General features: G+C 39.2%; 2 protein-coding genes and 2 long non-coding RNA genes across 7 annotated transcripts; 2 read left to right on the forward strand and 2 right to left on the reverse strand.

Annotated features, from left to right (window-relative positions):
• Nucleotides 1–1511: 1511 nt before the first annotated feature.
• LOC109204167 (uncharacterized) lies at nucleotides 1512–3699 on the reverse strand. The gene is made up of 3 exons (XR_002063722.2): nucleotides 3664–3699; nucleotides 1699–1815; nucleotides 1512–1620 (listed from the first exon to the last, which is right to left on the reverse strand). It is a non-coding gene; the product is annotated as an uncharacterized LOC109204167 (long non-coding RNA).
• Nucleotides 3700–13232: 9533 nt separating this feature from the next.
• Nucleotides 13233–17638, reverse strand: LOC109194252 (uncharacterized). 2 transcript variants are annotated; one of them, XR_003222097.1, is made up of 6 exons: nucleotides 17606–17638; nucleotides 14685–14821; nucleotides 14230–14444; nucleotides 13718–13773; nucleotides 13570–13635; nucleotides 13233–13376 (listed from the first exon to the last, which is right to left on the reverse strand). XR_003222097.1 is itself a non-coding variant. In XM_025911316.1 (6 exons), exons 1-6 carry the CDS (start codon nucleotides 16086–16088, stop codon nucleotides 13289–13291), a joined length of 609 nt encoding a protein of 202 aa, XP_025767101.1. In that variant the 5' UTR covers nucleotides 16089–16195; the 3' UTR covers nucleotides 13233–13288. The 2 variants fall into 2 exon arrangements, 1 of the variants encoding a protein (XP_025767101.1); XM_025911316.1 differs by lacking the exon at nucleotides 17606–17638 and adding an exon at nucleotides 16042–16195.
• On the forward strand, nucleotides 16714–20529 carry LOC109204296 (uncharacterized). Of its 3 annotated transcripts, none has more exons than XR_003222099.1 (5): nucleotides 16714–16732; nucleotides 19501–19643; nucleotides 19761–19971; nucleotides 20078–20211; nucleotides 20371–20529. It is a non-coding gene; the product is annotated as an uncharacterized LOC109204296 (long non-coding RNA). The 3 variants fall into 3 exon arrangements; XR_003222098.1 differs by lacking the exon at nucleotides 16714–16732 and adding an exon at nucleotides 18230–18248; XR_002063877.2 differs by lacking the exon at nucleotides 16714–16732 and having other exon boundaries at nucleotides 19259–19643.
• Nucleotides 20530–20729: 200 nt separating this feature from the next.
• On the forward strand, nucleotides 20730–22398 carry LOC109204059 (uncharacterized). The gene is made up of 2 exons (XM_019364244.2): nucleotides 20730–21014; nucleotides 21322–22398. The coding sequence occupies exons 1-2, from the start codon at nucleotides 20746–20748 to the stop codon at nucleotides 22169–22171; spliced, it is 1119 nt and encodes a 372-aa protein (XP_019219789.1). The 5' UTR covers nucleotides 20730–20745; the 3' UTR covers nucleotides 22172–22398.
• Nucleotides 22399–24169: the final 1771 nt, after the last annotated feature.

The raw sequence follows: 24169 nt of genomic DNA on the forward strand, positions 1-24169 counted from the left end.
ATTCTTGCCTGAGAGCCCTCCCCCATGTTTTGATCCCTCTTTGTTGCCTTTTCGCCCCCCGAAAGGCTCGTTTCCTGTTCCTGGTCCCGTGCACCACTGCCTGCCTGACACTTTTGTTCCGAGTTCGTTGGACTCTGCTTGTTTCGTTTTCGTCAGGCACGATGCCCATAGGACTCCGCTGCGTCCCCATATGACGGGCCGTACAGGGTTCTTAAACCAGGCAACAAACATTTCATTTTGGACTTTGGCGGTCGGCAAGAGGTTGTCTCTGTTGACAGACTTAAGCCTGCACATGTTATGCAAGAGGATCAGGTGGTCCCGGCCCAGGCCCCTCGTCGCGGCCGCCCACCTGCCACCGGGCTGCTGGATTCTGTTTTTTCCCCCAGGAGTGATCCACAATCACCGGAGTCCAAGTCGTCTGCAGCTTTTTCTGACCGCCAGTGCCAGCCTCGCTTCCGGGCTGGGTTGCCCTCTGTCAGTTCCCCACCCCCCCGGTTCAGCCGTTCCGGCCGTTTGCTTAGGCCCCGGGTCCTGGACTAGTTCTGCTGGGTGTTCGGAGGGGGCATGTGTGGTGGACCACTAGAGGGCTCCACTCACACCCAGTGTTGAGGAAGTGTGTTCTTCTGTTTTGTGGCGCGATATGTCCAGTTGATGTTGGAGACAAATAAAGAAGGAGTGTGAACTGAGAGCTCTGTGTCGTAATGCTTACCTCCACAGTATCATCCTTTTCGGCACAACCTCACGTGTCTGAATTTACAGTTATGTTTTTATTTTGATATACTGTATTAACACAATTGATCTAAAATCAGACAAAAAACATAAAATCAGAGTAGAAAAAGTTATATTTTTACTGTAACAACCACAAACATGTTTAATGAATCATATTTCATAACTTTAAACGCAAATATAAATTGTCAATTTTAAAATCCTATGCACAAGTTTTGCAAACAACAAAGTTATTTGCATCCATTTACCTTTTGCCTTGATTTTTAAAAAATCAAGGCAAAAGTTCTTTAGAAAATCTTTGAGCTATCTCATAATGCTGGAAGGTGCTGGTTCTTCTTCTTTAAACGGTGCAAAGATGGGCGTTGCCATTTCTTACTTATGTTTCACTCTTGTAGTTCAAAATCTCTGCTTTTATTTTTTAAATGTGTCCTATCTAATTAAACCTTTTTATTGTATAGTTTATGGATTCATTTCCTGCTTTTAAGTTTTTGTTATTTATTTAAACTTCATCTTTAACTTGTTATTATTATCATGATCGATTTCTCTTATTACTCAACTTTTTTAAACATTTTTTAAATAGGCAGGTTCAAGTTTAAGGTTCAAGGTAAAAACTGCTGCCGTGTCTCTTTCTTCACTCACGAGACCCAAATGAACACGAGACACAAATGAATTGCTCATAAAACAAAATTTGAGTTTCAACAACATCAAGTACCATTTTAAAATACCAAGAATCATGGTGTAAATTACCAGGGGCATCTTGAGTGTTGCAAAGATCAGAGGTGCAGCACTTGCTAGTAATTACAGCTTGGGCAACTCCAAGGTTGACTGAGGCCTCACTGCACTCTTCAGCCAGAGCGCACATTTTCATTTTAACATCAGTGAGATCTGTACCACCTGCAACCATTGAAGAGGAACATTGAAAACTGAACAAGTTCAAAACAGAATAAAATAAGTAACTATAAAATATCATACCTGCATATGAAATTATTCTGAATGAACCACACTGAGTATTGGAAGGACATTCTTTTGTTGTCTCAGTGCAGTTTAGAGATAGTCCTGGTATGCATTCATAACACTGCAATGCACAGGCTGATTAAACAAGAAACATTCAAAGATAAAGAAAAGTTAAATCAACTTTTTTTGTCTACAAAGCATGGACAAATTCTAATACATTCACTGAAATGAATTTTAAAAGTTTTTTTTCTATGTCCACAAATAAATGTACTATAGGAAGTAGTACATTTATTTGTAAGATGTAGACTGGTGTTTACGAGAGTGTAACAACGCATTGTAAAAGCATTAAGAATAAAAATGGAACAGAAAATTAATATGTACTTTCTTGGAAACAAAAAAACTAAAGAACAAAAACCGGAACAAAAAACTCGCCTGCAGGAAGCAGCACAGTACCAAGGATCAACACAAGGATATGCATTGTGTGATGGTCAGAAACCAATGAGTTTTAGTTTGGTTTCTACTCAGGTTACAAGTAGTCCTGATAAGAAGGGGCGGGACTTGAGGGGTTGATCTTCTCCTTCAAACCACTCCTTCCTTCTGCTTTCAGAAGTGATAAAAGTTGACGAAATGTAAGTTTCTCTTTTTCCTTTCTTTGCTTTATGCATTATGTATCCATTTATTTATTAGCACATTTTTAGAGTTTCCAAATGGCTGAAGAAGAATAAAGTTAAAGTTTAAAAATGACTTAACACGGTTTTGGGGTGGTAACAGTGATCTTTTGCTCCATTTGTAAATAAATTGTCTCAGTGATGAACACGCAGGTCATTAGAAGTGCTGTTTTAAGCATTGTGCTTCTCTGTAATGCTTTTTCTGAGATCCTATGAAAGCAGGTAATCATAATTGCGGTCAGCCTTTCAGTCTCAATTTCAAATAGTTAAACTCTGCATACTTTCAATTTCATTTAGTTAACTTGAATGACTGACTAGTTTTTAGACAGGTGACCAGACTGACCAGATTTAACTAGTTAAAAAAGTACAGAATCTGTCTTGCAAATATACTGTACTAATATGGTAAAAGCCTTTTTTAAATAACATCTTCATGTGCACATTATAACATATCCATATCCATGTGTCTCTGTTTAACACAAAGTTTCTCATAATGTGACCTTTGTGCTTGATGTAGTTTTTTCTATTCAAAGTTAAAGCAACCAACAGGGAAAAGGCTTCATAGGACCTGTGACTCAGTGCTTTCTTGAGTCTAGATAATTAAGTCTTTGTCATTAAATTGTATTAACATCTATGCTGTGTTATTTTTTTAGTCCTGAATTTACTGAGGGACTTGTTTGGGAATTGTTTTAGTTTCAAGTGTGCTTATTTGCTCTAAATGTCAGTTTTATTAAAATGCTTTATTTCTTTTTATTTCGGATAGTAGATAGAAACTTCTGTAAGGTTGTTTTATTCCATTGCTGAAGTACTTTTAGATTGCAAATAATTGTTTCCAGGAGCAGACTTGTTTTTTTTTTCAATTTGTGTGCTTATTGCCCACACAGATTATACTCCTGTTTAACTGCTGCACACATGATATCATCACGCGTATGAATGAGGTACAGTACATCATTGAAAACCATAAACCGGTAAAAACAGCTGTTTAAACTGCTATACTGCTCACTTGCACTCTACTCTTTTTTTTCTTTTTCTTTTATACAGGGAAATAAAAAGACAGCAGTCTGTATTTTCATCTCTTAAAACAAGTTGAGAGATTCTCTGTCATGATCTGAGATGGCAGATCGTAACGTAACGTGAGAGGTGGACCCAAATCCAGACACGTAAAGGCGAGAGTAGTTTTAAACAAAAGGTAAGCCATTTATTAAAGGCTGGAAGAACTTAAAAATGAAAGGCAAAACAAGAACCAAGACTTGCAAACTAAGCCTGGCAAACTAAAACTAAAACTTAAACAAAGCGCAGAGAAGACAGAACATGGGACCTGGACGAGGAACTTGGACCATGGAGTGAGATGCACACAACCTGACAAGAGATACAGGGAACCAGACACAATATATGCACAAGATGATGATTGGGGAGAATGGAAACACATGGGCACACAGCTGGGATAAATAAACTAACACTGAACACAAGATGTGGAATTATCAATGTAAAACAGGAAACACTAAGATGCAGACTAATTCATGCAGCTTGACCTAGGAGGTGGGGGGAAGGAATCAAATATTTCATATTTGAGACAAAAACTTTATATTTCAGTTTGTGATGATTCTGTTCTCTTTGTGATTACAGGAGCTGCCCTAAGATTCGGACCTCAGCACCACCCAGTGACAACAGACAGATCATCCAACATGTTCACATGTTAAAGTACCACATGTGCTGTCAGTGAAAGCTGCAGCTGGTTTATTGATAAAGTTAAAGACAAAAGTCAAAGGAATTAACAGTAGTAACAGGGATTAACAGTAACAGCATTAGCAGTAGGGGAGACCGGGGATAGTTGTAACATTTTTGACATTTCTGTCTGTAGCTTGGAGCTCTTTTAAGGTAGTGGATTCAAAATTTAATGCAAAATATTTACATGTCTCTGCTATTAAATAGTGCAGCTATTTTCTCTGCAGCACAATTACCCATTGCATGGTATGGTCTCAAACACAAAGAGTGAAATGTTACAATTAACCCCATAGTCTGGGTTAGTTGTAACATATCCTGGGGTGAAATGTAACACAATGAAATAAGGGTACTGACAAAACATTAACATGTAATCTTTGTTTATTCAACACATGAATGCACTTAGAGCCATTTATATAGCTGTGTGTGTGTGACAGAATGCAGAAATCTAGCTATTGAACATATTCCAACCCCCCCAAAAAGACAAATTATGGAATTTTCTGGAACTAAATATTTGATTAATTTTGGTTGGTCTCATGAGTTTGGCCTCATTGGCTCAGTGGGCATTATAACCTACAACTCTTGCACCAACTTTTGAACATAACAATGAAGCTAAAAAAAATTTTTTGTGCACCAGCATCGCAATTCCATTACTTTTTATCATGGTTTACCTTGGTGTGGTTTGCAAAGTGCTTCAGAAAGATAAGGAAATCTGTTTCTTGCACCCATCCTGATTTATTTCCACTACCAATACTTCCTACTGGTCCATCTCTGACACAGTGGTCTGCATAATGTATGTGTGGGAACACAAAGAGTGGTTGTGTTGCCAATGGCATTAACCACATATACAAAGGCAACCAGTGAACCTCTCTCTGCTGATGTCGTTGTCCCAAATTGTTTAATATAAGTTAAAGTAATAGTGTGGTAAGTTGTAACATCTGCATTATTGTTACAACTAACCCAGACTGTTGCTGTTACAACTGACCCAGACTCCTATAGCCATGAACTAGCTAAGATTACAGCCAATGGCTAAAACATTAGCACTAAAGACCTACACAGAATATATCCCCATAGACATACAAATAACATAATTTAAGTTTGATGAGTTTAACTGCAAAGCAGATAATGCTAGAAATTGAAATAAAGTAGAAAAACTTACTTTTTGGCATACAAATTACTTTTTTTCGTGTTAAATTGTCTGTGTGTGACAAAATGTGCTGATTTTTCACATGTGATAGCAGAACTGAATTGGGCATGTGTGGCACTATGTTTCAGCGGTGTAACACATGCACAGGATGAATCACATCATTTGAAACTTAGCCCTGATTGGAGAAATTGGAAGTGTTACAACTGACCCACGTTACAACTATCCCCGGTCTCCCCTACCTCAGTTTGGTGTTTCAGAAAGCTGCTGATCTCAGACCTGTACAGCTTCTGTTTTAAACACTTGATGTACTCAGCTGCATGAAGAGCACATGAGATTCTCTCTGACACAAAGTAAGTAAGAGCATAGTGTTGCTAATCATCAGTACTTGTGCTGTGCAACTGTGTTGTTTGTCTGGGCCAGGGGTCGGCAACCCGCGGCTCCGGAGCCGCATGCGGCTCTTTAGTATGGCAAGCCATCAGTGCCATAAATCGCCACTTTTCTAACCCGTTTGATTAAGAAACGGCGTAAAAAACGCCGTTTTATTTTTCAAAACGCCGAGAAAAAAACGGCGTTCTGTTTCGACAAACGCCGTTTTTTCCGACTCTCACATGGCGCCCTGAACGCACCGAGTGACGTAAAAAGCGGCGTTCAAAGACACACGGAAACGCCGTTTTTTACGCCACTTGGCAGAAAACGCCGTTCAAAGAGGCATAAAAACAGCGTTTTTTACGGCGTTCTGTGCCAGCTGTAACGGCGTTTAAAACGGCGTTTTATTGAAATTATGCAGGGCACTCCCCATGGTTCCCTCTTCCAATTACTTTCAACTCATTTCACCCAATCAAAGAAGAGGAAGTGCAGACCACACTAATGCATCACCGATTCACCTTGCTGCTAAGTGATTGCCTATTCAGTACCAGTGCTTGTCACAGTATTGACTTGTATTATAATCCCACTATGCATTTTGATGTGTTTAAAGCATGATCAAGCAAACAAACGACAGAATACTTTTTAATGAAACCTTAACTGTGTTACCTGTTATGGCAGCTAACAGGTAATGAGCAGAGCTAGCTCTCGTATTTGGACACTCGGCGCATGGCTCCTTTGTTTACATTAGGGATCACCTGTTAGCGCTGCGCCCTGCAGCGGCGCTACCGGCAGACAGACCCTACGTCCCCAGTGAGGGAAGAGACGGGGGTGATGTCTCCCGAGAAGGACACCTTACACACCATCTCTCCTTCCTGTAATCACTGTAAATGTGAGATCGCTCCCTGATATGATCGAGGAGCTAATGACGCTAACCCGGTCACAGTGGCAGTACCCCGACACTGCCCGGTACTCCCTCTGTGAGTAGGCTGCCCAGCTTCCAGCTGCTGCGGGCGGACAAGACGAGAGACAGCGGTGAGAGGAAAGGAGGGGGGCTGGCAGTGTTTGTTAAAGACGGTTGTGGTATCCCTGGGCACATCGCTGTGAAAGAACAACTCTGCAACAGAGACATTGAGCTATTAGCCGTTAGCATCCGTGGAGGCAGCCTGTGACTCTCTGTGGTCCGCAGACTGCAGACGCAATCTCCGAGAGCTCTTCTTCTAATATCAGGGGACTTTAATCATGTCTCGCTGGACTCCACACTGCCCACCTTCACCCAGTATGTGACCTGCCCCACCGTAGGCAATAAAACATTGTACTTAATGTATGCCAATGAAAAAGTGGCATACAGTTCATCACCTCTCCCTGCCCAGGGAAGATCTGATCGTAACCTAGTGCGCCTTGTCCCTGTGTGCAGCACTTAGTGTGCACGGAGCCATAATCACCCACGCAGTGCCGAGATGGTCCGCGGAGGGCATATGAATAAATAATAAAAGCAAATAAATGACAGAATGCTTTTTCTGAAACAAACGGAGACCTTAACTTTTATCAAAATACCGTTTTACTCAGTTTAAAGTAATACCACTGTATAATAGCCTTAAATTGTAATGGCACCCCCTGCCCTCCATCCAGGAAACAGGCATGGAAAATCATCAGACCCCTCACATCCTGGACATAGACTTATTGACCCACTGCCCTCTGGTAGACAGTATAGAAGCCTGCAAACCAGGACTACCTGACACAGGAACATTTTCTTTCCCCTCGCCATCTCCCTCCTAAGTGGTTGAACTGTCACACTGCTAGACTGCAACTGCACTCTTTGGTATTAACTTCTGTAAACCTGTAATTTCTGTATAAAAGAATTAGATTGTGTATTATATTGTTAGTTTATACACCTGTGTGCATGTGTATTTATGTATGTCCATACACATAGATGGATTGTGTTTTACATTTTTGTACTTGAGAGACGCCCTCAATTGGAACCTAATTCCTTGTATGTGTTTGCGCATATACTTTGCCAATTAATGCGATTCTGATTATGAGGTATTTCCCTCTGGATGGCACACACGAGTAAATTAAGTAGAAAAAATGTCATGTGTATAGCCTCTTTTAAAATTGTTTTTGGAAACCACAAGAAGAGAAATATGTGGCATTCCCTTATGTCATTTTACATCTTCACTGTCAGTAGACAGTTGTGAACATATTTTGATCTGGCTTTTTTCCCTTAACTCAATAGACCTGGCAGACATTCTACAAAGACAACTCTCTTCCTCTGCTTCAAGCTCTTTGGTTTAAGCAGCTAAAGGGGAGTTAATTTTCTTCTTCCGACTTAGTGCATTGAAGGTATCTTGAAGTTAGTCACTTCAAATCTCACCTTTTCCCCTTATTTTTCAGAGATTACAAGTTCATGTGTGACATTTATTAAAACCACCCTGTAGCTAAAATTAAAAACAAACACTGTAGAAGCACTGGTGGCTGTGTCCTTTGTGCACACACATTAGGGAAAATGAAAAACATTCATTTTTAGAGTGTTTGATCTATAAATATGTACCACTGTGTAATCCCGTTTTTGGATGAACTGAGGTTTAAAAATATAGGCTATAAAGCGACTGTTCATTTCAGCGATATTGGTTCCTTATCAGCAGAGTCAGACAGCATGAATATGAGGCTTGTAGAGATGACAGTAGGCAAGCAGACAAGTTTCTTGAGGTTGGGCTGAATGAACCTAGAACACAGGGAGAAACCTAAACAAGCAGAAGGAACTGTAGCTAAATATATTGTCATGTACAGCCAAATGACTGTAATAAAGTAGGTAAGCCGTGACCATAGAAAAAGCAAAGCAATCACTGGATTGACTGTCCGAATTGCTACACACTTTTTAAGCATCGTTCACCAACAAACTGAGTCTAACAAATCATTTTCTTTACTTTGATAATTACAGTTAGTGCCTTATGTATAAAATATGATTTTAATACCAGTGTTCATTATCTTGATGTTATTTTTTGCAAAAAACACTAGCTTTACAGCCATCATCTTACATAATTCTACCACATTTACATAATTCACTACAAAGTTTATGTCAAACTATATAAATGTAAAATTAGGCAGAAGTCTTAAATGTTTCCATAGAACGCCCCCTCGAACAATTTAACAAAAATAATATCACGGTCAGCACTGACACATGTTCAGAGTCCTCAAATTGATTTTAAACCAGGTTATAGTCAAAGGCCAGGTGCCAATCTCAGAGTTAACACCAAAGTTTAAAGTCAGTTTGTTAAAACTGCTTTGTTCTCGAAAGCAGTAACATTAATTCATAACTTTTAAGTGTGAGTTGAGATGGATTCTTGAGTTCTTGGTTTGCGAACAGATGAGGGTAAATTCATTGAACCATTTACCTGGACTTAAGCACATAATTGTACTACATAGCCCTCGTCAATGGAACCTAATGCCAGTATTTGACAGTAACAGGTAAGCCTCAACTTTAATTTGTAAACAGACAAGACACCATGAGAACTGACATTACAATCTTTTATTTTACAAAAGTCAGTGTCTTTTAGTTCAAAGTTTGTTTGGCATCTATTGTACATCTTGAAAAACAATAAAGAAATTTTAAAAAAAAAAACAAAAAACAAAACAACCCCCCCCCCACACACACACTCTATGCAGTGTACTATAATTGAACATAAACAACAATCTTTCTAGATGAATTGTCATTTGAACTATTTCCTGGAAACTTTCTGAACACCACTTATTTTGCATGGCTTGATGCAGGCATACCCCAGTTGTCTTAACTGGACTATAAATATAACTATATACACAATGAACAGTCATTTGTAAAAACAATTTTAAAATGTTTAATCTTTAAGAAGCCTGAGTGCCAGGAGCAATCCCCTTTAAGATCCCACTTAAGAACACAATAACTTCATCCCAAAAGCCCACAGGTTTTAACCCCAGCTTCCCAGCATCAGTTCATGTATGCAGCTACACCTTTCCAAATCCCAGGGATCCTTTTAATGCATCGTTCATAAGATCTTTAAATTGATCTTCATCTGCAACACCTCTTGGGAGATACAGGGATAAGCTGCACGTTGATGCGTATGGGATGCGCCGCATCCCTGACTCCTGATCGTAAAAGTCTATGTTGCAGGACTGTGGGAACCCCAGTGGTGGAAGCAAGTCAGCCCCAGTTATAAAGACCAGCAGCTCCTCAAACGTGTGGTCCACCTCTTGCTCTGTTAAAATACATACAACTGTTAAATAAGGTGCAATGTGTAGATTTATAATCAGTTACACCCCGACTGCATAGTAGAGCAGTTAAGTTAATGACTATTTTGGAGTCAAAAACAGGTTGTTAGGCAACCCAATATTGCAAAGCATTGTATTAAAAATAAATAAATACTCAAAGCAATCCTGCCCTCCTAAGACTGGAAATTAATTTTGGTCCTCCGAGTCAGACCTATATGTCAAGGACTGTTTTTGCAATGTGTATGGGTTTTTTTTTTTGGTTTTTTTTTTTTAAGTTATTCATTCTGTCCTTGCAAGAGTACATTGGCTTTCTAGTGATGTCACATTTGCGTGGGTGTTGTCATTGCACCACTCGATTACCCTAGGACACTAATATACAGGAGGTTTCGTTATAGTCAATGGAATACCTGAAGCTTCAATTTAGGCAGTGCATCTAATTAACAAATGACCGTTGTCTCAAAGAGACAGAATAACACAATTTGAAAGGTGAGACCTGTCTTAAACACTGCAAACACACTTCCTTAATCTCAGATGTGCTAATACAGTGGAATCATAAATTTTACTAATTTAAATACAAATATTTTAGTGTTAAGAGAAGTTTGTGGTCATGTAATAAAATTAGTGTTAACAGAAATCACAATGAAAATCAAATTACATCCTATCAGTCTCAACAACCAAGATCTGGTAGAAATGACAGAAGAAATAATCTTCCAAAAATATTTGTAGGTCGTTTCCTTTAAAATAACTTACCTAAAAGGTAAAATAATCAAAAACTTCCCCATATGCTGTAAGAATGTGTGGATTTTGCAAAGTTCAAAGGTTTCATTGCACCCAAGTGTTGTTTAGATTTAGTTGTCTGTATTTTGTATTGTGGACACTGTATTTAACATGAGATGCCTGAAGCAATTCAAACAGAACCAAGACATGTGTTGTATTCTATGTACTCACCCTGAATGGCCATAAGCCACCATTCCCACTGAAAGATGGTGGCTTCCTCTTCTTCACGTCTGTTACTTCCAGCTGGACTCCATCCAATGGTGAAGAGATCCTGGAAGCTGTTCCTTGTAAGTTTATTTCCTGCATTTGTAAATACAGGAAGGAACTGCTTCCAGCATCTCTTCACCATTTGCCAGAACTGACCACACGAGTCCATACCGGCAACAAACTGTTGAATCATGCTGGCAACCCTGTTGACCACAGATTGTACTCTCAATTCATACCACATAGCAAAACAGTCAAACAAAACAGAAAAAGGCTTGTTTTGTCAATTTCAACACTACCTTAACTGCAATATCAATTCAGCAGATTGATTTGTTTAAGTGTTAACTATTAGGGGGGAACACAATGGGAAGACGAGCACTGACCAGCAAACTACTTTGTAATTTTCTAACAAATTCTCACCTGTGAAACGCAAAATGAGATACAATCTCGCCCCTTATCCTCTTAACATCAAGTAGTGTGGCAGTGTAGATGTCAGGGATACCACAGCCTGCAATCCAGTCCCCAAGGTGACTTTTCAAGTCTGCCAGGTCTTCTGGGGTGCTGCAGTTGGAAACCTTGAAAATCAGGCAGCTCCATAAATACATACGTTTGAAGCATTCACTAGTTGACTTACATTTTGAGACATTCAACTGATGAGTCAAGCTATGCATTGTGTTTCACTGAATTTAATTACACCTCAGCATGTACACAGCTTTACCTTTTCTATGTTCTGTTTAATGTCTTAGTCCATGAAGACCTCGACATCAAAGTCATCAAGAGATGTCTTCTGGCCACACATCAAACAGAACAGGTGTCTATTGATACACCGTGGCCCTGGCCCATTGTGTGCTATCGACCAAGCAATCAGTTTACCAGCCGTATAAAACTTGTTGCTCGACAGCAACTGCTGGCTATAACTGAACAGCAGACTGCCAGGCTTCCCCTCAAAAATCCCTAGGGAATTCTGAGTTTCGACCATAAGTAAGCTGCAGGAAAAGGTAGAAAAAAAAAAATTGAGTCAAATTGTGATTTCATCTTTGCAACAACAACAAAAAACACATTCACACATTCTATTATTGTGTGGGAGAGATGGGACTTTTGCTTACCGAAAAAATTCCCGCCTTGGGCCTCCATAATCATCGGCCATTTCACCAACGAATTCAATGTTTGGCAATTTATGCCAGGCAAAATATGACTTCGAAAGTGCCATGCAGGCACTATGTAGGATTTTCCTTCGTCGGGCTATTACTGTACAATAATTGCTGGTGTCAAGATGCGTTTCCTGGAAATCTTTCAGGACAGTAGCAAGGTCCATCTCATCCTGAAGGAGGGGGGTGAGAGCGAGAGAGAGAGAGAGAGAGAGAGAGAGGGAGAGAGAGATCACGACTACATAAAAACATCCACAGCAGTTCTGGCGGTGTTGTTCATGACACATACATGTGAATCATTTTGTTCAGGGGAAGCCAGGACAGCCTCATCCAGGTCTGATACTTCTGACTCTGCAGAGTCAATGTAAAACTCTTCCCTAAACAGAACACAAATGCATTTGATTTTTTAATATCATGTATACATATTGAAATGTATTGACTCATCTGATAATGTGAAATCAGATTCTTTTACTGTACAGATACAGCCACTTAAAATGGCCACGTGGTCCTTGATTACATGTGTTGGAGCATTTGTATTTTAACAAATTTCAAAATATTAAAATGTAAAGTTTTGTTAGTTTACTTCTATTTTGGGGTTAATTAATTTTTTATTTGTAGGTTAATACTCACTTCATCGTTTTGTTGTTTATCTTGTCAAGTCAGCCAGGAAGAACTTCAGGGCCATTTTTGATAAATTAAGAGACTGGTATAGGACCAGCATGCACTGGGATAGGCCAATGGTTTTGTGTGTTTTTTGTTTTGTTTTTAAATTTGAGACAAGCAGCATGAAGCAACAAAAATAGATCTTGTTATTGGTTTACAAACTGGATCAATAAACTATACAATGCAACTTTCAAGTTTGCACAGTGCAGTTTTGCCTGCGTACAAAAGATTATCACAGGGCAGCAGTATCTTCTGTATATTTTTTGTTAGATGTTTTGGGAAACATAAGGAACTGCCACTACAGTGTCCATTTATGGAATTACACTGAAATTTGTAAATACAGAACTGTTTACTGGGAATACTTTGGGTGATCTGTAGTTCCAAGTGTCTGAATGGTCAGGCTGACTAAAGTGTTATCGATGCATTGTCAGCAATTAAAAATGCCAATATCACGACATCAACAAATCTCAAAAATGTGAAAAAGCAAAACAGAAACAAAATGAGGCAATTAAACCATTGGTCTATAGTCAGAGTACATAAATGTACTCTGTTCAATACATGCAACCTTTAAATTTTTAATTTTTGCTGGTCTCACCCTGTTATATTGTACTTATAAAACACACACCATAGGTAAATAGACAATAAGTTACAGTTTACACTTCAGTTTTGGCATGTTATTCATCAACTACCACTTGCCTGTTAACCTCTGGTTCCTGGAGACCAGGCCTACTAGAATTAGCTGTATGGTTTTCATGCAGACCACTGCAAAGGAATAGCAGTAATATTTAATAACAGGAACAGGACCCCAACGCAGATATTTCTTGATCTAGACTACACAAAATGATCCAAGTTATAATAATGAGAATTAGTTTGTACAACAGTTTTACCAAAAAATAAAATTTGTGCAATATTTTAAGATTAAAATTCCAACTCATAAACAAACCGTGCCATTTACCTGATAACCTCTGGCTCCTGTACATTGTGCCTGCCATGGTCAGGTGTCTCTGTGTCATGCAGCACACTGCAATATGATAAATATTGATGAGGAGAGGGTGTAATGCATTTATAGTGCTACAGTCCAAAGGCAGTGGTCAAACACTTACATTGCCATTTCAGACTGCACCACTTCACCAGTTGAGTCGTCATTGGCTTCTGTAATCTAAAAGAGAGTATTAAAATATAAATGAAACTGAACAACAAATGAAAAAAGGAAAGGTTAAGGACATTACAAAAGAATGAAAAACCCAGAACACCAAAACCCAGGAAACTGGGATTACAATAACAAAATGAAAAAATATAAATCTTTACACACACAACTGTTTTATGAAAGATGCACATCAGCCCATAAACAACAAAAAACCGTTAGACCACAGTTCAAGCTTGCTCTACTGCATTTCTGTTATTAACAGTGACTCAACTGACGGGGCACTATGCCATCTGGCATAGTGATCAGATGAATGTCTTAAATCCTTTGGGGAAATCACAGCATTTACTATTCTGAGCAGTGACATGTTAAAGGTGGCTTATACAATATTAGGGTGACTGGAGAGCCACTGAGTTACAGTAATAGTGACAATTATGCCATATCAGCCACCCCAGTGGAACATTTGAATACCTTTGGACGGATATAAAGATTGGAGCGACCCAGTAGGTTTCTTGCTCTAATTTCTTGGGGCGTCTCCTCTTCAAGAGGAAGAATGAGCCGCTGTCCATTCACTTTGCATAGATCGAACTGCAAAGGTATGTCTGCAATATTGTCCCGTAGTGCCTGCCTGAATTCAGCGGCATTTAGGTTTACAGGAACGACCACCCGAGTAGCAGGAGTGGCATCTGTAAACAAATTTAAACCAAGTTAGCTGGCAATGTTATTTAGAACTTTCCCTAAAAACGGAAAAGGGTAAATTGTCACATTGTAGTGTCTCCACATCAATTTATTGGTGCAAGGAAATAAAGATTACAAAGGTGCTAAATCTCTAATGCCAAATTCTACAATTTGTAAACAAATGACACCATGATGCAAATTTTTTGAAAACCATCACTCCAAATAATTGATCTTAAAATAGAGATTACCCCTATGAGATCGGTAGTGGGTCAGTGTCGGATTCCTTAGTACTGACCCGTTAAACGTTAACTGGCGATGTCTGGTTCTCCCGCCTCTTGGCCTGCGCACTGGTCCACCCCCGTGCTGTTGGCGGAAAACTCCAAAGCTATCATTAGACCATGAGATAAGTTAAGTCACAAAGTAATATGACACAGAGACCCCCCCCCAACAAAACAAAACACCACACACTCCGAGTAAGGCATGAATGTTCAACATATCGGTGTTTATTGCATGCATTTTCCGATTGTCTGGCAAATTAAATGCTCCCAGAAAACGTGGGATATGCTACATTTATAAACTAAAATCCTTATGCATAAATGCATATAAGAGGGATTAAAATGACTGTCATTTGAAATCGTCAACCTAGGAGAGACTTTTATGATTACAGAATTTGTTAAATGCTGTGGATTGAATTGTAACAGATAATTAGTAAACGAGCCATTTATTATTTAAAAACGTAAGGGTTTTTTTTTGGCAAGAACGAAAAAGGCGCAAAGCTAGAAGCTTGCCAATATAGTAACCACCACCAAAGCGTTTCACCTTTGTAGAAGAGAAGTCCCCTCTTCACCGTCATCTTGATTCAGTAGCCGATTAACCGGTCGCAGCAGATGGCCGCCCCTCCCTGAGCCTGGTTCTGCCGGAGGTTTCTTCCTGTTAAAAGGGAGTTTTTCCTTCCCACTGTCGCCAAAGTGCTTGCTCATAGGGGGTCATATGATTGTTGGGTTTTTCTCTGTATTTATTATTGTGCTATCTACTGTACAATATAAAGCGCCTTGAGGCGACTTTTGTTGTGATTTGGCGCTATATAAATAAAATTGAATTGAATTTAATTAAATTGGGCATTCATTCTGTCTCTGATATCATTGACTCTCCGTCGAAACGCAGCGGTACGTTCAGACATGATTGTCCATAAAAAGTCCGCCAAAAGGCTGGGCAGATATATATAGCATCCCGAAAATTCAAAGTACGGCGGGAGAAGGTACATTGTTCGTGATTGGATCGGCAAGACTGAACTTTTTTTTTTTAATCCACCCCTTAACACAACCTGTGATCCGAATTTGTGGTAACCAATCACAGTCAACCTCATATTTGTGTTGTCTCAATCAAGCTATGTGCGACAAACTACATTCAAGTGAATGGATGCGAAATCTCTGCACCAACAAAAAAACACCACATTTGACTGCAAGTACCCTAGTTAATCTCAATTACTGTTTGACTTTGCTACCTAAAAGCTAAGCCATGATTCTGAAACATTACTTTGTCCTTTTAAGCGCATGTTACATGTTAGCTTTGTAGTAAGTGAAAAAAAAAAAAAGTCATGCTAACCTTGGTCCGTTAGGAATGTTGCCAACATGCCATTTTAGGTGAGGCATGTTAATAAAGTCTTTAATATGTTACTTCATTTGGCCACTTTATATTATTGAAAATACGGTTTTATCACACTTGTTACATTAGCCGGATTAGGCTACATTGTACTGCACTGTAGGGACTTTTTAATAATGTTGATTTAATGTTGTTTTTGTCATTGATATTTGATCTATTTGTAGTTGACCAGGTGACAACAACTACGTTGAAACACAACAAACAACGTCGATTTATAGATGACCAGAGATCAAAGCTGCGATCATCCAAAGACCCTCTTTCAGTGGTAAATCCCTACAGGTCACCATAAAAAAAAAGCCATTGATTTGTAGTTGAGCGTTAAATTACTGAGCGGGTATAAAGTACCGGAGAAAATAGATTGGGTGTTCTTTTGTTATCACTGATTTATGGTCTAGTTACAGTTCAACAGCTTTAATAAAATCATGTCTACTTGCAATGTATGTATAGTTGACCGGGAAATTAAAGCAGCGATCACTTGGACTATTCCTAGCACCCCCCTCACAGTGGTACATCCCTTCAGGTAACCATTCACAAGTCTTGTACAGTAGAGCGGGACATTACAATTACTCTCAGCGGAATTCACTGGAGAAGGCATAAGTTCATGCACTGCACTGGCCTGCACCACGATTATAAGGTAAGAATGAATTTAATTCTATTCGTTATTTCCAGTACAGTAATAGATTCGTTAATATAAAATTTCGGACAAAATGTAGGAGCCCGAAATTGTATCTACTTTCATCTTACAGTCCGGCAACAAAGAACACATTTTCGTTTTATACTTTTGTTATATTCAGTTACAGAGCTAGCCTAACGCTTCGAGGGTTTCTTTAGCCTTGCCGTCGCCTCGGCCACCATTGACCCAGACTGTCGCTCTGTGGTTGCTTTTTTGCATAGTACTAAAAAAAAGCAAATCTGTGATATATGGTAGGTAAACGTAAAGGTAACTGTATAAATGTGTTCAATGACTTTGTTACTTTTGATGATTGGAGAGCACCCGCTTCAATTTGCACATGAAAACTTTAGACTCAGTTCGATTGCTCACGCGGCATGCCCACGTGACTTTACGTCGCATGCTCACCGGAAAAATCAATGCGCAATTACGTGGCTCTAATGATGGTGAGGTTGTGCGTAGGTGCTGCATATAATACAGTATGTTCAGTGGGAGAAACTTAGTCATTTAACTCTACAGCCGAGTAATTATCCCAAGAGCCTGTTTCTAGTAAGCGGGATTAACAGACTGTCAAACCATGAAGTCATAGTGCAACACCAAGTTGCAATTTCAGTAAACTCATCTGAATTAGATCGTGACAGATGTTCCGAATTTTCAGCTTTTGATGTCCACCCTGATAAGCACGCATGTGCCTTTTTAAACGCATGTATAGTTGTATCTACAATACCAGGATTTAGTAATACAGTGGTGTATACAAAGAGCCACATGAGACTGTTAAGCTATCATTAAACCCGACACTGCAGACTGAAAGACAAACTCCATGAACTGAAAACAGACCTTAAATATGAGTGCAGCAAATCCGCAGTGAAGCAAGTTCCAAGAATCCAAAACTAATGTACAGGAAGCCACAAGGTAGACAAACAAAGTGTACAACTTGAAACAGAACAACAGAGTGAAAAGCTGGGGGCTTAAATACTTGCGCAGTTGATTAGGGAGAGAGGACGCAGCTGGGAGAAACAAGACACAGGTGAATTGAATCAAACAAGTATGACCAGTGGAAGCAAAAGCAAGTGCACAAAAGACTAGACGTCAACAATATAAAGTACTAGTAACCAACTAAAGATAGGACACAGAAATGCAGACTTTGCACTAGGAACACAGAATGGCAGCCTCAAAGAGTAAAGAAATGAATAAACAACAGTATATGCAGAAAATAAAAAATAAAGTTAAAAGACAGCGTGGTTTTCAAGAACCCAGAGTATGATACAAAAATGTCATTTTATTCAAGTGAACAAAACAATGTAGACCATGTTCATTTTTTTAATAAGTTGGAAAAAAATTAAAACTAATGACAGCATTTAAAATAAACAAAGATGAATAACATAGATGGGAACATTTGAAAATGGAATTGTAACATTATCAAAACTGATTTTTCAGATATGCAGAGTAGACGATGTGGAGATTCAAATTTTTAACTTGGGTGTGTATTTGAAATATGAAAATATTGGTTGACATCGTTGACATACTGTTATTAAAGATAGGAATATGTATGAAGAGTAGATTCAAAAGCTCTATTAACAGAACTATAACCTGTTAGAATCTGACATTTATTTCAGATGTATTCTGTAACTGTTCACAGTCTCAATACTGTGACAGAGTGTTTCCAAAAGTGCTCAGTCACAATTTTCAGAAGACTAACATGGAATTTTTGATTTATTTAAATATATAAACCTGTTGAAAGTAATAATTTAAATTTTTGTCTTTGTAGGATCACAGTAATGTATAGATTTCTAATACAGTCCAAGTTTGTCCACGAAAAAACACCAGCAAGCAGGTTATGTCCTACAACTATCGTATCACTGTAAATGACTAAGACTATAATCGAACTCTCTTCCTTAAACAACAAGAAACATGAAGTGTACTCAGGAGCAGATTCGAGCGCAGGCTCAGAGTGAAGTTAACAGAAAACGTTCTTTACATCATAACCATCATCATCATCATCATTTATATAGCACTTTAAAAATACACCTGGTAGACCAAAGTGCTGTACAATAGAAATAGAAATATAGTAATAAAATAGAAAAAACAGACAAGTATGTGTATGTGATGCAAAAGGTAAAATTAAAAACAAGGCTAGAATGCATGAATGTTAACTTTGAGTTCTACAACTAGGAGCAAAATGCTATGAACATGGACTACGGTAGTTCATACTAGAGGGAACAGTAACATGATCTGTGGCTGCCGGAGCTTGGCAAGTGAAACAGTGGTGTGAGAGTTAATGGTGGAGCGGCACTGTGCGACCCATTTTTGTGTTGTTACCTTATGTGTGCTGCTACGGGTCACCTTTTGTGTTTTTACGTATGGTGTGTTTATGGAAATGTATTGAAGATAAACGTAACTCAAGCCAGGTGTTTTTGGTTAGAACAAGCAAACAGTTTGTAAAATCTTCGCTGTTATGATAAATGACATTGAATAAAGAGAAGCAAATAAAACTGATGAATACAAAAACAATCTTAACCCTACAAGACAAGTATAGATTGAGTTGGGCTGTTACAAGTTTAATTCATAACAGTTACATTGCCTCACCCCTGCCATCAAACACTTCAGTGGCTTCAAGTGTAGGCGTAGCCTCTACAGGTACTGCAGCAGAGGGAAAGCAGAGTCAGGAGGGTCTTGGAAGAAGTTCAGAAAAGATCCAAATAGGCAGTCTGAACAGTCTTACTTGTTTGCAGGTGGAGTAATGCACGAATGGATAAAAAAGAGTGAGAGGTTATCAGCTGTTGAGGAGCAAATGGAGATCCGTGTCCAGGGGAGTGAGGCTATTGCGAGTGTGAAAGGTTGTCCAGGAAGTAACTAAGAAGACATGAACAGAGAGGTAAGTACTAGAGCTATGAGCAACGTGAGGCCAATAACTGACATTGGTTAACAGATAATATGGCAAAGACTGGTTGTGAACGGTGGTCTTAAATACAGCTGGCTTGATTTGTCTCAGGTGGTGATCCTCAGAGGACCGATGAAGTAGAGCAGCCAGCACCCCAAGTAGAGCAGGCACTGTGGAAAAATAGTTGTGACTCAACTAGACCATTACAAAGTATGGCCTGGAGGATTTTCATCTCAAGGTGCAAGAACATTCTTAATGACTGTACACGGCGGCTGCTGATGGACGATGTTGGGCCAGATGTGCTACAGTTAGCGTTAAGGAGGTATGATCAAAGCAAGATCGAAAACATTTAACATTTAAAATGTTTAAGGGGAATATGGCCTGAAAATATAACATGAATTAAGAAGTAATTTTTTGATATCTTTGAGGTTGGAGACTATGCAGAGAAGCCTTCAGTGGGCAAGAGGAAGACTGATCAATGTAACTGCAGCAGATCAACTTCTGCGTGACTTGGCTGAATTGATTCAGGAGGTCGAACTGTCTACTCAGCATGGCCAACAAGGTAAGCACATATTATGTCGATTCCTTGACTCACCAACAGTGTGAAATAAATTATGACTCTGTCTTAACCTATTTTCCAAATATTTACCTATTTACCTGATATATTTACCTGATATATGGGGTGCCTTTACCTATTTACCAAACGCTTATATATTTTCAGGCTGTTTTGGATACCAGGCACCAGTGGTTTTCAACAGAGGTAGAGGTAGATCCCTTTACCTTATCACTCGGGAACAGCTTTCATTCCTGAAGTCATGTGGATTCACTGCACCTCAGATGGCTGATATTTTGAATGTTTCACTTCCTACAATTCGAAGACGTCTGCGGTCAGTGACTTTTGAAACCAGTGTGACTTTCATTTCTTTGTGACACACACTCACTGTTTATTCAAATTAAATGGTATTGTGAAATTGTAAACATTAGTATATTTGAATGTGCACCACTAGTCAAGTAATGAAGTGTGCTGTTATGGTAGTGATAAACTACTCATGTTTTTTTGTCTGATTTCAGACAGTATCATTTCAGCCGTGCATCAATGTATGCGGAACTGACTGACAGTGCCTTGGATGAACATGTGCAGGACATTGTTGCTGGCAATGAACAAATTGGTCCTGAGGCTGTCAGAGCCTCCCTGCGAGTACGTGGACTACGTGTACAGCGAAGGAGGGTTCGAGCAAGCATGTTACGGATAAATCCTGGAGCAGCTGCCCTTAGAGCAGTTTTGCGGAGACCAGAACGAAGAACATATCAGGTTGCAGGTCCAAACTCATTGTGGCACATTGATGGAAATCACAAGCTGATAAGGTAACCAACCACACTGATTTGTTGAACACCTATTTTGACCAAAGTGAAATTCAGCATTACATCAAAGATAATTGTTGAACAATAAGACACCTCCAATAGAGCCAGGCCCTGGGATGGGCAGTCCTCTAACACAACTGGTTATGTTTAAAGGGGAAGATAAGAGAACACAGACAGCGCAAGCAACATACAGAGAAAAATTCAAACTTGACATGCAATAGTGCCATGTAAATCAAATAAGAGTGTGTTTTCCATTGTTTCAATAACAAAGCAGAAATAATATTTTTCTTCTTATGGACCACGGTTTTAGGTGGAGGATAGTCATTCATGGGGCTATTGATGGATACATTCGTCTTGTGGTCTTCCTTCATGCCTCAAACAACAACCGTAGCAGTACCGTTTTATCAAGTTTCATCAGAGCCTGGGTATCCTATGGTGTACCCTCGAGGGTCCGGACAGACAGAGGAGGGGAAAACAATGCTGTCTGCCTGATGATGAACATTTTCAGAGGCTTTGATCGTGGAAGTGCCCTAAGAGGAAGGAGTACCCACAATCAGAGAATTGAGAGGCTCTGGGGTGATCTGTGGCGAGGAATGACCAATGTCTACTGTGATTTATTTCACCACCTGGAGGAGGAAGGCATCATAGACATTGACAATGAAATGCACCTTTGGGCTCTCCATTACATTTATCTCCCAAGGATCAACAGAGATTTGAAAGACTTCACTCAACAGTGGAACAATCATGGCTTGCGGACAGAGAGACACTTGAGCCCATTACAGATTTTTGTCCGAGGCAGCCTCCAGCAACAGGGCCGAGCCTCAACTGCCATGCAGGACATCTTTCAGACTAGAGCAGCTGCTGCTGCTGGGACTATTGGTGGGACAGCTGATGGTAGTGTGACAGCCACTGAGAGTGAGACGACTGCTGCTCAGGGCTTAGGTACTGATTCTGGTGGTGGTGCTCATGGTACAGATGAGCTGGGATTGCTGGTCAACTGGCCTGAGAGGATTACTGTGCCAGACATTGAATTTACTCTGGACGGACCGATGATGGAGCAAGTGGTAGAACTATTTAATCCACCGAGTGGCACCAGAGGGAGTCATGGTATTGAACTCATCACTGGCTTAATATACTTTCTGGACTCCACATATCACTGAGACAGTTCAATTAATGACTGAAACATAATAGCAGCAAGTGGAAAGACTTCAAAATATCTAGGTGACTGGATACATATAATGTGAAAAGTTATAATACGTGTTTACTATGTACCAACTGAGTAGTGGAGATGCAAGAACGAGCTGTGTGACACTGACAATAAAAAATGTTGAGTGATTTTTAAAGTGTATAAGATGGAAATTGTGAAGTGGAAGGTTTACAATTGAAACTGAATCTCGATAAAGTCAACTTGATTAATCTAAGTTACAGCTGTTGATATTGATAAATACAACTATAAAGCAGTGACAGTAAATAATTAAATGAAGAAAAAACTGTATAGTAGGTATTGAAGTGGCTCAGTATAGTGTAGTAGATATAAAGTGGTTTAGCGTGTGTTTGATGTTGTGACAGTTCACAGCGAGCAGATTATGTTTTGCTTTGTACAGATTATGCTTTGTACAAACATAGTTCTGAAAATACTGGACTCCAGTGTAAAATGTGAATAAAAAAAAGAGCATTCAGTGATTTGCAAATGTCAAAGGCAAAGTTTATTCACAGTAGAACATAGAAAACATGTCAATGAATATGGCTGGAAAAATGTGATTAGGTTCTTTATTACTCCCCATATTAAAAGTAAGCAGCTGAAAATACCCCAGCGTTGCTGGAGATTATGTGGAGACGGGGACGCCAATCATTCCCATGTGTTTTGGAAGTGCAAACATATCAAACCATATTGGGAAAGTATTGCAGTAACAATGAAGAGAGTGCTGGGGTACGAAGTGCCGTGTGAGGCACGAGTAATGTATTTTGGATTATGGGAATATGTAAGAAAGGAGGACCAATACTTGTTCAAAATTATGTTGTTGTCAAGCAAAAAGGTAATAACAAAAAACTGGTTGAAAAGTGACCCTTTAAAATTGGAAGAATGGACAGATGTAATCGAGGAAATATATGTAATGGAGAAAATGACCTATACTTTGAGACTAAAATCTGACAAACACCGAAAACAGTGGACAAAATGGATAGCCTACAAGACTTATTCAGCCCCATAAGGCGGACGGCTGAGCCCTGAGAGAATGGGGCCCCTTTATTCCCTGCTTTGTACTCAAATAGGTTATGATTGTGGATGGAACCGGACCTGCCGGTGAGAGGACCGGAACTCGGGCTTTCCTGGCCCCATCTTTATATATATGTGTATATTTACTCTTTATTCTCTTTCCCCCACAAATTAGGTGTATGTTATAACTTTTAGTGGGTTTTCCTTTTTTTTTTTGTTGTTGTTGTTGTTGTTGTTGTTGTTGTTGCTGTTGTTGTTGTTGTTTTGTTTTGTTTTGTTTTTTTGTTTTTTTGTTCCTTTTCAGACTTTTGTCTGTGTGTACTGTTAATTTGGAAAAGCACAAAATAAAAAGTAAAAAAAAAAAAAAGAAAACATGTCAAATGTTTACACCAAGACTATGTCGTTAAAAATGAGTCCATTTTAATTTGATGGCAGCAATATGTTTCAAAACAGTTGGGATGGGGCAAGAGAAGGCTGGAAAAAGTGGTACTAAAAAGAAGCAGCTGCAGGGATATTTTTTAAAAGTAACAGGTCAGTTACATGATTAGATATTAAAAGAGCATCTTAGAGAAGCAGAGTTGCTCGGGAGGAAAAATGGGCAGAGGGTTGATCAATCTGCAAAAAAACTTCATTAACAAATTGTGCAACAATTTCAGAATAATGTTCCCAAGTGTAAAGTTGCAAAGACTTAAAATATTCCATCCTCTAGAGGCCTAAAAATATATTTTATCAAAAGATTCAGTGACTGGAGAAATCTCTTTGCAGAAACAATGAGGCTAAAAGCCATGATGCCAGTGATCTTCAAACGCTCATAGGAAAGTTATCATCATGGAGCATTAAACAGACACGATTCTGACATGGAAATCAGTGCATTTCCTGTATCCTTTGGGGCAACAGACCTGAGTCACATTTTTAGAGAGGTGCCTGCATGGTGAGGTGGATT

Source organism: Oreochromis niloticus, linkage group LG11, assembly GCF_001858045.2.
Source record: "Oreochromis niloticus isolate F11D_XX linkage group LG11, O_niloticus_UMD_NMBU, whole genome shotgun sequence".
Classification (NCBI taxonomy): Eukaryota; Metazoa; Chordata; class Actinopteri; order Cichliformes; family Cichlidae; genus Oreochromis; species Oreochromis niloticus.

Coding starts and splice junctions, on each gene's coding strand:
- LOC109194252 (XM_025911316.1), bottom strand. CDS start 16,088: ATGCCTCACCTAAAATGGCATGTTGGCAACATTCCTAACGGACCAAG. Junction 14,822..16,041: donor AACATTCCTAACGGACCAAG/GTTAGCATGACT, acceptor GTCTAATGATAG/CTTTGGAGTTTTCCGCCAAC. Junction 13,377..13,569: donor CAGGAGCCAGAGGTTATCAG/GTAAATGGCACG, acceptor ATTCCTTTGCAG/TGGTCTGCATGAAAACCATA.
- LOC109204059 (XM_019364244.2), top strand. CDS start 20,746: ATGTATGCGGAACTGACTGACAGTGCCTTGGATGAACATGTGCAGGAC. Junction 21,015..21,321: donor GGAAATCACAAGCTGATAAG/GTAACCAACCAC, acceptor CCACGGTTTTAG/GTGGAGGATAGTCATTCATG.